The sequence below is a fragment of the Gopherus flavomarginatus genome, chromosome 1 (genome assembly GCF_025201925.1).
Source record: "Gopherus flavomarginatus isolate rGopFla2 chromosome 1, rGopFla2.mat.asm, whole genome shotgun sequence".
Classification (NCBI taxonomy): Eukaryota; Metazoa; Chordata; order Testudines; family Testudinidae; genus Gopherus; species Gopherus flavomarginatus.
In genome coordinates this window covers 216,985,924-216,998,788 of record NC_066617.1, presented here as the reverse complement: position 1 = coordinate 216,998,788, position 12,865 = coordinate 216,985,924, and the positions used below count along the sequence as shown (strand labels likewise).

At 39.2% G+C, this 12,865-nt stretch overlaps 1 protein-coding gene across 1 annotated transcript in view; it reads right to left on the bottom strand.

Annotated features, from left to right (window-relative positions):
* Positions 1–12,865, bottom strand: part of CFAP47 (cilia and flagella associated protein 47) — a 680,893-nt gene that overhangs the window by 305,672 nt on the left and 362,356 nt on the right. The window contains exons 47-48 of the mRNA XM_050936444.1: positions 8,607–8,750; positions 5,564–5,737 (exon numbers count right to left, since the gene is read on the bottom strand). Of these exons, the coding sequence (XP_050792401.1) occupies positions 5,564–5,737; positions 8,607–8,750 (318 nt within the window). The remainder of the gene's footprint in view (positions 1–5,563; positions 5,738–8,606; positions 8,751–12,865) is intronic.

Genomic DNA, 12,865 nt, shown 5'->3' with positions numbered 1-12,865 from the left:
CTCTGCTGCTGCCTGATTGTGTATTTCCAGTTCCAAATGACGTGTGTGGATAACTGGTCAGTTCGTAACTCTGGTGTTCATAATTCTGAGATTCTTCTGTATGTGGTCCCCCAAGGGCACTCACTCTAGGTTCCCGGCTCCTCAGCCATCACCTCTCTTGGGCAGAGACACATGTCTCTCTCCCTCTGGATGGTAGTTTTTCCAGGCTGCACAGTTCTACACTGTGATATCCCCAGCAATACCAGACTACCTAAATAGGCCAGAATCTGTGGTTAGCTTTCTTTCCAAAGGCTATGAACAGCTGTAATTGCCAGCAGTTACAATTTACCACACAGCCCTTTATAAAGAAGCACATTTATTTTTAAGGTGATTGAATTGCAGAGAATATATATTAAAAACAATAGAAGAACTTATGTGCATGCTAAAACCTACCAGAGATCACCCCAGCTCCAACCTCGGACTCTGTTAGGGGTCAGTCCTTCTAAACCCACAACAGGATTTTCCCTAGGTTATGAGTTCATAGCTGTCCCAAATTCAGAACAACTGTGAATAGTTCATTCTTTCCTTAATACAGCTTTGTCTTTGATTATGGCCTCATGTAACAGGTGATGCTACAGACTAAGGCCCACTCTTCGGGAAATAGCTTCAAAGGGCTGGGGTTTTGCATAATTGTAGGTTGGGAATTTGCATTCTCCTCCCCTTAGATATTACCCAAGATTCCACTTTATGTGTGTTGTCCCAAAAGTCCATTCTTGACTACGTATTGTTCAATATAGTACTTACATCATATCTCCCCGCTAAAGAGATTACATACAATATCTGTCCACAATAATACATAAACAATGGGCCCCCAAAATATTTAAATTTAATTTAGTAAGTTTTTTCAAGAATATTGTAGGAAAACGCCATATCTGTTACAAAAGCTTGTGGTGTAGGTAAGACCCTTGCATGAAGAGGTTGAAAAGAAAAAGCTCCTAAAGCCCAAGGATTTTATTTCTTATGTTGTTTTGTGTCTTGAACAGTGAGCCAAATGAAACCTGAGTATAAGGCAAATCCCATTCTATGGTATATTATATTTTATAAATGCAAATATTCCTTTAATAATTAAAAATTACACAGATAAAACATGGACTTAAGGAAAATAAATTTGCCCTACTATTTAGAAGTAGCGTTATGCTGATGTACAGTAACTACTCAAAATGGTACAGGACACTTTTTCTAGTGATGTATAATTTCTGGAGCATGATCCCATAATGCTATTAACATAATTCTACCCCAGCAATGGTAAAACATTTTCACTTGCACTACAAGCTTTGGTTTGTTCAGAGGGTGAAGAGGGATGGTAGGAGAGAGATCAACTGATCATTACCTGTTAGTTTCACTCCCTCTGGGGCACCTAGCATTGGCCACTGTCAGTAGACAAGATTCTGGGTTGGATGGACCTTTGGTCTGACCCAGTATGGCTGTTCTAATGTTCCATTGCGTCTAATGGTTTCAACCCGGAGAAATCCATTCAACAAAGGATGTCAAAGCAGAAGTGGAAGAATAAATAACTAGTGTTGAAGTGTTTCTCCTGCACTGAAGAATGAAATGAACTTGCTCATCCATTGGTCCAGGTATCATCTTTGTTGATTATGATAGTATAAATATACAGTCTAGAGTGGGAAACAGATTGTGTGTGTGCAGAAATGAAATCCTCTTTCAAGTATACAGTATAGCAAGATCCAACTAAACAATGGTAACACTACTGTATACTTAGGGTCCAATTCCAGCTACCCTACACCACAAGGGTGGGAGAGAGTTCAAGGAGCTTCTTCTACCTCTTGCACATATGCACATAGGGCAGACAGAATCTCGGTGCTTCAGCAACTCATGACCACAATGGGAATGACAATGCAGCCCACGATGATACGCACATCAAGGCAGAGGGAAGGGGTTAATGAGGCAGCGGACTATTTGAGGTCTCACTCAACTATATATGGGCCAGTTGCCTGAGGCCAGCACCAGCAAAGCACACGCTAGATTTCCAAAAAATGTAATAGAAGCTCCCAGGTGAAGTATCCTATTCATTCTGAGTCTCAACATTCCACAGATAGAATCCCTCTGGCAAGTGTTGCACATGGGCTGTGCTACAATACCCTCTGCACATCTCTGCTCCCCCCGCCCCCAATTCCACAATCCTTTCTGCTCAGCTTTAAAAGCCACAAAAGAGCTCTTTGTGTTTTTTATTCAGTAAGTCCAAAACTTCCCTGAATAGTATTAGAAAACATTCTCTGTGACTGGGAAGGAAACAGGTGGTCCTCTGGTCCTGCCCCAAATCCTCAGCCATCTCCTGCCTATTGGCATGCAGGAAGCCACTGGTTCTGCTACCTGGGAGTCCTATATATCCACAAAGGGTACAGGATTTGCCTCTAATAGTGTACAAACAATTTACCATTCTAGACACATTATATGGGGAGAAGATACCTATGCCTACATTGCTTAACACTGTGAATTATGAAAGGTTCTTGTGACTTTTTTAAGGAGCTCTTAGACCTCCATTGTTTGAAGCAGTGGTTCCCGAACTTGTTCCGTCGCTTGTGCAGGGAAAGCCCCTGGCGGGGCAGGATAGTTTGTTTATCTGCCGCGTCCGCAGTTTCAGCCGATCGTGGCTCCCAGTGACCGCAGTTCACTGCTCCAGGCCAATGGGAGCTGCTGGAAGCGATGCAGGCCGAGAAAAGGAGTATAAACACTGCCAAATTAAGTGTAAAAATGTTATAAGAAAAGCCAAAGAGGATTTTGAAGAACTGCTAGCCAAAAACTCCAAGGTAATAACAAAATGTTTTTTAAGTATCTCAGAAGCAGGAAGCCTCCTAAACAATCAGTGGGGCCCCTGGATGATCGAGATACAAAAGGAGCGCTTAAAGACAATTAAGTAATTGCAGAGAAACGAAACGGATTCTTCGCTTCAGTCTTCACAGCTGAGGATGTTAGGGAGATCCCCAAACCTGAGCCAGCTTTTGTAGGGACAAATCTGAGGAACTGTCACAGATTGAAGTGTCACTAGAGGAGATTTTGGAATTAATTGATAAATTTAACATTAACAAGTCACCGGGACCAGATGGCATTCACCCAAGAGTCCTGAAAGAATTAAAATGTAAAATTGCAGAACTATTAACTATGGTTTGCAACCTGTCCTTTAAATTGGCTTCGGTACCCAATGACTGGAAGATAGCTAATGTAACGCTAATATTTAAAAATGGCTCTAGAGGTGATTCCGGCAATTACAGACCAGTAAGTCTAACGTCAGTTCCGGGCAAATTAGTTGAAACAATAGTAAAGAATAAATTGTCAGACACATAGAAAAACATAAATTGTTGGACAAAACTCAACATGGTTTCCGTAAAGGGAAATCTTGTCTTACTAATCTATTAGAGTTCTTTGAAGGGGTCAACAAACATGTGGACAAGGGGGATCCAGTGGACATAGTGTACTTAGATTTCCAGAAAGCCTTTGACAAGGCCCCACACCAAAGGCTCTTACGTAAATTAAGCTGTCATGGAATAAAAGGGAAGGTCCTTTCATGGATTGAGAACTGGTCAAAAGACAGGGAACAAAGGGTAGGAATTAATGGTAAATTCTCAGAATGGAGAGGGGTAACTAGTGGTGTTCCCCAAGGGTCAGTCCTAGGACCAGTCCTATTCAACTTATTCATAAATGATCTAGAGAAAGGGGTAAAAAGTGAGGTGGCAAAGTTTGCAGATGATACAAAACTGATAAAGATAGTTAAGACCAGAGCAGACTGTGAAGAACTTCAAAAAGGTCTCACAAAACTAAGTGATTGGGCAACAAAATGGTAAATGAAATGTAATCTGGATAAATGTAAAGTAATGCACATTGGGAAAAATAACCCCAACTATACATACAATATGATGGGGGCTAATTTAGCTACAGCTAATCAGGAAAAAGATCTTGGAGTCATCGTGGATAGTTCTCTGAAGACGTCCACGCAGTGTGCGGAGGCGGTCAAAAAAGCAAACAGGATGTTAGGAATCATTAGAAAGGGGATAGAGAATAAGACAGAGACTATATTATTGCCCTTATATAAATCGATGGTACGCCCACATCCAGAATACTGCATACAGATGTGGTCTCCTCATCTTAAAAAAGATATAGTGGCACTAGAAAAGTTTCAGAGAAGGGAAACTAAAATGATTAGGGGTTTGGAACGGGTCCCATATGAGGAGCTATTAAAGAGGCTAGGACTTTTCAGCTTGGAAAAGAGGAGACTAAGGGGGGATATGATAGAGGTCTATAAAATCATGAGTGATGTGGAGAAAGTAGATAAGGGAAAATTATTTACATATTCCCATAACACAAGAACTAGGGGCTACCAAATGAAATTAATGGGCAGCAGATTTAAAACAAATAAAAGGAAGTTCTTCACACAGCGCACAGTCAACTTGTGTAACTCCTTGCCTGAGGAGGTTGTGAAGGCTAGGACTATAACAGCGTTTAAAAGAGAACTGGATAAATTCATGGTTGTTAAGTCCATTAATGGCTATTAGCCAGGATGGGTAAGGAAGGGTGTCCATAGCCTTTGTCTGTAAGAGGGTAGAGATGAATGCAGGAGAGAGATCACTTGATCGTTACCTGTTAGATTCACTCCCTCTGGGGCACCTGGCTTTGGCCACTGTCGGTAGACAGGATACTGGGTTGGATGGACCTTTGGTCTGACCCAGTATGGCCGTTCTTAAGTTCTTATGAGGGATGTACTGGCCGCCGCTTCCAGCAGCTCCCATTAGCCTGCAGCAGCAAACTGTGGCCACTAGGAGCTGCGATCGGCTGAACCTGCGGACGCGGCTGGTAAACAAACCAGTCCAGCCCGCCCGGGGCTTTCCCTGCACAAGCGGCAGAACAAGTTTGGGAACCATTAGTTTAGAGCATGAGGGCAGAATTAGGTTTCCATAGGCAACTGTAAATCTGGCATTTCTTTACTTACAAGCAGTTGATGATGCACCTAAATAGCTTTCTTTTAACAAATATACAAGTATTATATTAATATAACTATAACTATATATTATTTAATATAACTTTATATTTTATATATATACACACACACCTAATTGATGCCAGGGTCATTTTGGCTAAAACCTAACTGAGATTTCTAAGCTCTAGACACAGAAACCCTTTACAAGATACTCATTTTAGCAAGACTTACAAAAATTGCAGTAATTAATTTTACATATGGAAACAGGCTTATCTCAAATCTACTTGTAAAATATACTGAGTGAAAAGAGTGAAAATCAAAAATATTAAATTATTTAAGTGTAAGAAACAATTAAACCTTTCTTCATGAAATGTATAATAAATTATGCACCAGAGTAAAAAGAATTCCTTACTATGGAAACATCAACTATAGTAATAACAAGCTAAATCCTATTAGATATAGAAACAATTTCTTACTGCCAAATGAAAGTTAATAAATAGGAACTATGACAATATTCTTACTGTGTTATTTTCACACCATCATTTGCGTCTTCTTTGACAAAGATACATGTATACTAACATTCCACAACTTTACCTTGTATGTCAACTTGTTCTTGGTATAATTGGGCACCATTAGGACCTTCTGAGTAATTTGTCTCACTTGACAGTCTATCACGATATGATCCAGTGCAAGAGGTTTCCTCCCTATTCCCTTAAGGCCAAAGATGCGTTCAGTGCCATCTGTTTCATTTTGTAGAATAAGCATGCCCTGTGACAATGAAAAAAATGAAGACATTTCAGCACTGCATGAGTCTTGCATTGCTGCCAGACAAACTCCCTTAACCTAATTAATCTCGAGTTCAGGTAGAGAAACAAGCTTTCAGGAAGATGTTGCCTGTTTACTTTCCAGCATATATGTAACCACTTCTGCTGAATTAATGAAGACAAACTTAAGGAAGAATGACTTTTATTTCTAAAGTTTCTATATTACAGCGTTAGCAGTATAGAGCCTCATGTATATTGATTACACACTTTACTTCTACTCAGCAAAGAAATATACCTTTCAAGAAAATATTTTCTGAGCCATCACTATTCCTAATTAACATGAAAAACTGGAAAAGAAAGGCATTTTGTTCCAGCAGTTCCCATCCAGCAGAATCTTTTGCAGAAGATGGCTCTCGGTACTAAACTTTTTTGAGTCAATTTTATTTACTATACACAAGAAAAAGACAACAGTCACTATTTCTTTTATCTATTATATGAATCCTCATACACAATAAATTGCAAATAAAATGTGCTTGTGTAGTTTTTGTATCTTGTACTTCAACATTATTGCTGGTTTTCACAGAATAACTTTGCCTAGTAGCTTTGCCCGCTGCATTGAACAGAATTCTATTAACATTTTGGGAAACTACAAAATGAAAACTAAGATCATTAATATCTACCCTCAAAACCTATGAATTTTATTCCCTCTTTGAATGATAACTACAGAAACACATTTAAGGATGGAACTAAAAGAGTGAAATCTTAAAACCATTAAGTATCAAGGCTGAAGCTAACCTGTTTGCAACTCACAATTTTTGGCTGTTTAAATTCTGATCAGATTTAAATCAATGACCTAGGAGGAAGAAACTTTGCATCTTGCTAAAATTGACTGTCAGTGGAGTTTGGCCCCAAAGGGAATGATTTCATCAGGCTGTTATAAAAAAAATGAAGACACTTCTGAAAACCATCAACTTATTTAATGATACAGTCTGGAAGACTTGGGACAAAGAAAATGCAATTAGCATCAGAACTATCTTCTGAACTCCAGCATCCACAGCTTTCTTTTATAAGCTAACTCCATTTTGGGGATCCTCATTCAGGTAGGAAAGATAAAGAGCAGATGCATCAATACAATACTAACAGAGAATGAGAGTTATGAGTACTGAGAGAGCAGAGACCTGCTGGGAAAATCTCCATAATAATGAGGACTGGGGGGAAATCTTGGCCCCATTCAAATCAATGACAAAGTTCCCACTGACTTCAGTGGAGCCAGGATTTCACCATTAGAGTACAGACAAGGGTATTAAACTAGTCCAGGCTGGAGAGAAAGGACCTTGCCACAAAACTGACAAAATCTGTCCTCTGGGTGGGAGTATGTAGGTTTTGTGGGGGTGACCTACCTCTTGATATTTTGCTGTGAGACTGAGATTCCAAAGAATTGGTGTTTCATGCCTGACATGTTGTGTGCAGGGATCTACATGTGATAGACATCTGCTGAATATGTGCACACATACTAAATGCTTTATATCTACAGATATATAAATTGCATCACATATCCAAATTCCATTCTCATGTACACTGAAGTAACTCCACTAAAGCCAGTGAAGTTGCACCAACGTAACAGAGTGAGCTATGACTATCCACACATACAGATTATATACTCCAAACAAAAATATTGTGCAGTATCTGTGCCTAACAAATAAATAATAAATGATTAATAATATTAGTATAACATTAAGAGTGAGAAACCAAACACTCAAAAGTTAGAAAATATAGAGTTAAGCAGGAATACTCAACTCTTAAATCTAACCCATCATACATGGCTTCTCCTTATATCCTATATTATTTTTTCAAATATAATATATAATTCAAACATACAAAAAGCTTGTTGAAAATAATTAATAATTGCTAAAGATAAAATATACCAAACTCCAACTTTTATAAAGCAGGAAATATAGAGTACAACTACACAATCATCTTAACTCTGCTGTCTGTGTAATGACAGTTTTCACAGGGAATAATTCCATATTCCCTAGTTTAGGTTGTTTTAGTTTAGGTGAGGTTTGTCTTTCAGACTTTTAACTGTTTTAGGAGGGTTTGTATTTTTGTTACTGGATCTGTGAACTACATTATACTGATGTTAGTAAGGAATTTGAATAGGTTATTGTAGTTTGTAGAGAGTAATTATTTTTTGCTAGGCAAAAGAGTGATACTGTAAATCTGTGGTTTTGTATGGCATGACACACCAGAGTAGCTCAGGTAATGCATAGACAGGCATGTACAAACTGCTTCCTGTTAAAAGCTGAAACAGCCCTTAAGCTGGTATGTACCTCATAATATCCAGAATGGCAACTGCCATTGGGACAGAGTGTCTGGGAATCCACCCCAATATGAGCAATGACATAACTAGTAAAAAAAATTAATGAATGAACTAATATAACATCCATTCCTGTAGAATCCCCATGGCATATATGCACAATGAGGGATACTCAATGTTATTAAAGAACCTTAAAATTGGCATTTCCTGAATAAATTAAATAATGTATATTTAAATAAAAGCTGGAATGCACTGTATATATTTGTAATTAGAGTGTTTTCAATTTGTGTAGAATACCTAATAATTTTATTAAAATTGGGTGGGCAAAGAGAGAGAATAGGACCATGAGAAAAGAGAAACTGACCATACAAAATATTAGCCTAAGCTCCCTGAAGGCAGTTTATTTCATGTATATCCTCAGGAAAAAGTCTTGCCCTGAATAACCCTGATTCAGAAAACCTCTTAAGCAGATGCTTAAGGGGTTTCCTGGACTGCAGGCACAACTTTTATGTATAGCAGCAATCCTTATAAAGGCTGAAAGTCTCTTTTCTCTTACCAGAGTGACACACTCAGCAATGGGCTTAAACATGAGAGGATACTGTGTTGTTTCACCTGGACCCACATATATGAGAGAAGGGCCGTAAAAACAATGTCCCTTTAGGATTGCTTGAAGTTTCCAGTCCTGATTAGACATATTACTCTGAAAAAAAAAAAAAGATGTCATCCAGATGGTACATTTAAAGTTACAACATATATTTACCTGCAATTAGAGCTACATTTAACTTTCTATCCATTAATTCTTAGAATGGACACCAAATCAGATCACAATCTTTATATTTTCAACAGTGCCAACTCAGAGCAGATTTTAGGAAAATAAAGATTACATTTCTAAAAGTTTAAATGTATTCAACCATAAGTTCAATAATACCAGTACTGTGGGTACCAGTAGGAATGCTCTAAAAATTAATGTATTATGTACTCATACCATAAAAGAAATTTGATTGTACTTATAATTATGGGCTCAATCTAACCAAAAATGTGCATAGCCATATGCACTCAGATACTGACTCTGCTGAACACTAAACTATTTAGTAGAAAGACTGTCCTGCAGCAGAACCCAAAGTATGAAAGAAAAAACCAACAGTTGTGTGTTGACAAGTTGAAGGCTCAATGGGAGATGAAGAGTTCATGCAAATACGTTTTTCTCTCATGCTCCACATCAGAATCTCATGCTCTTTAAAACCAGCACACCTCCTATCCAGCAACACACAAAAGTAACTCCAGTTCTAGGAGCAGGGCCAATAGACAGACTGAGCAGGTCAATATTTATTATCTTATTTATTCTTTAAAAAGGAAAATAAAATTAGCAGAAATAAAGATCCCAATTATTTTGATTGTTTTTTGGTATGGTAAAAAGGAGCAAAGTTGAAATTTTGGTGCAGAATATGGCTCCTTTATTATTTTTTCTATGCTTGACAGATCTACTCATGATGTCAGCCAGGAAGTATGGCTTAAAATAGCTATAGACTTTTGATTTCCCTTTCAATACAGAGACAGAGACCAATACATGATGTAAACTGCTCTCTCTCTGGCCTCAAACAGCAAAAGATCTGTCAGCCAGAGAAGAGCAACCACACTACCTTTAAAATTCTTCCATAGCTGAATGCTGTTTATTATCTGAAGAAGGACCTGTGCACACATGGAAGTACAGTGTCACAGTATTCATCTGCAGTAATCACACTATTATGCCTGAGATACAGTTTTTTCTGTTCTATGTATAAGAAAATTCTGCAGTATCAATACATAGCTTCAAACAATAGAGTTTAATTTTACTTTTTGAAAAAACAAACGAGAAAATTGCATAAAACAAATATTTTAAAGGAACATTATCAAAGTTAAGCTCTAAACGTTAAGAAATGCCAAAATTTAGGTTGCCTGGGCAATCTTAATTCTAATCCTTGGACATATGCATTATCATACATTTTTTAAATTTTCTGAGCCCTGTTTTGTTCAGGGCTTGATCCAAAGCCCATAGAAGTCATTGGGAGTCTTTCCATTTATTCCCTTGGGCTTTGGATCAGCTTGTGAGCGTACAGGCTGATCAGTGCCCAGGAAATCATGCAAGGTTATGGAGGAAGATGAGGCTGTTGACTGTAGAACCTCTCCCTCATTCCTTCAACAAACTGCAGGGCAGTGGCGAATGAGAAAAGGAAGATCAGTAAGAGAAAGGAGTGTGGCGTGATTAAAGAAGTTGACTATCACACAGAAGAGGCGAGTTCTAGCCCTACATCTGCCACGGAGTTCCGATGTGATGCTAGGCAAGCCACTTAAACCAAAGTTTTCAGAGATGGCCACTAACTGTTGGGGGCCTCATTTTCTGGTTGTTCAACATGAAACACCTGGGGTCTGATTTGTAGGAGTTCTGAGCATTAACAACAGCAGCTGAAGTCAACGTGTCCTATGGAAGCTCAGCACCACACCCATTAAGGCAGTATGGTCTGAAGAAATGAGCACAAGATTGGGATTCAAAAGACTCTGACATCTTATCCTCACTCTGCCACTAGTTTACTGTGTAGCCTTGGACAAGTCACCCTGCCTTTCAGTTTCCATTCCCCCACTTGTAAAACTGGGGAGAATAATTTGCCCACCTGCCATGCCAGAGTGTTGTGAGGATTAATTTCTTAATACCTCTACAGTACATTGAACAGAAAGTGCTATAAAATGCTAAACACCATCCAAAATCATCAGGCTCCAAGTGTCAAGTTGGGGAAATTTCATCCTTAATACACCTGTGCCTCAATTTCATCATCTGTTAAAACACTCCCTTCCATACAGGGATGTTGCAAAGATAAACTCATTAATGTCAAGCATCACTCCTGTGACGAGTGCCATAGAAAAGCCCATGAAGAAATTATTCCTTCTCTGTTCAGAGCAGGGTATGGGGGCCTGCAGTAAATAAGACCTGTGGCACGCATAAAAAGAGGGGGACAAAAATATTGAAAAACCACTTTATTCCTTGCAAACCATCTGTCCTGCGCACTAAAGGTAACAGGGGCTCTGTAGAAAATGTAAATAAAGTATGCAGTCCTGCAAGTAAAGACTGTGCCATTATGCATATACACAAGAGGGTAGAAACTAAGCTTGCCCAGATAACCTTAATTAGGACATTTACCAACTTTTTAGTGCTTTACTTCCAAATTTAATAACATTTTAAAACAGGCTGGCGTCCGTGTGTGTGTATGTGTGTTTTCTAAATGTACATTTAATACAACCGTGTGATTTTTCCCTAGGTTTCTTTTGTTTTAATAATAAAAAGATATTGCAAGGAAGAGACAGTGAAAAGACCGCATTAGGAGATGTTTCACTTTCAGTGTTTCTTCGTTAACTACTTTCAGAACAACCTCCTTGGTTACTTTCAGTGTTTCACTGTGCTTTCACAATACTATCCTTCTCCAGACAAGCTACTGATTTCTCGTCTGATCACGGATCTCTTCCCCCTTCTTGTCCTATCAGATCTCAGTGTGACTTTTTCTATACTATCACTCTCTATTCTTCCTGACCACCTCACACAAAATACAGGATGTGCAGCACTCTCAACTTCTGGTGCAAACCTTAGGTAACATTTTTACTTCTAATAGAACCTTTAAGTCTTCCTCCTGTTGTTTTATGCCACATTGTTTTCTCTCTTTATCTTTTAATTTGAGACAGTCTGCTGATGGCCTAAAAAGCTTGGTAATGTCTTCTCTGAAGAAGATACCCAACCCTACATTCACTCTTTGACTCTCTCTCTCTCTCTCTCATATATCTTTTTGGACTGTCGGCTTATGCCATAATTGTGCACTATGGGATTTCCTGCATCAGGCCCTGGTCATTGCTGGAGATAAATTATTAGATTAGATTAATGACTATTCTGATCTTCTAAGTTAATTACTGTACCCCTCTCTTACATCATAGCTTCTTAGTATTGAATGCTTCAAATATTTAACTTTGGAATACACTTTTCTAATCTATCTATATTACATATTATTAGGGCTGCGTGTCTGTCATGGAGGTTGCAGAAGTTACAGATTCCATTACTTTCTGCAACCTCCGTGACTTCTGCAGCGGCAGGTGGGGCTCACACCAGGGCCACACAAGCAGCTGGCTCCGGGGCCAGCCGTTCCGGTGGCCCCAGGGCCAGCCACAATGGCCACTGCTGGAGTGGCTCTGCAGCCAGCAAATCAGGTGGCTGCTGCTCAGGTGGCCCCGGGCAACTGGCCCCAGGAACCACACGAGCACCGGCCGATACGGCTGAACCCAAGGACCACCCAAGCAGCGTTCCCCGGAGCAGCGGGTGCAGCCACTGCTCAGCGGCCCCTGGCAGCAGTCCCAGGGCAGTCAGACCAGACGCTGCTGGTGCCATTGGCCACGCTCCCCCCTCCCAGCAGCAGCCCCCTGGGTTGCCACCACCAGGAACGCGCCTCCCTCCCAAGATTTAGTCAGGACTATTTATAGTATAATTCACGGACAGGTCACGGACTGTGAATTTTTACTAAAAATACCCATGACTAAATCGTAGCCTCACATATTATTTATAACCTCACATTTCTCTTAAATAATTATTTTTTAAAATCAACTTTTTTGTGGAGTAAAATACATTAATATGATCTGTACAATATTTAACTCTGCTATCATGTTCCTTACTTCAGATTTCTGCTTTCCTTCCATTGCCAGAAATCTTACATTTAGTATTCATACTACTCATACCAACCATTCCCCCTCCTACCTGCAATGGCCCTTTATGTTAATAAGTGTCATTCCTAATGATTTTTCTTC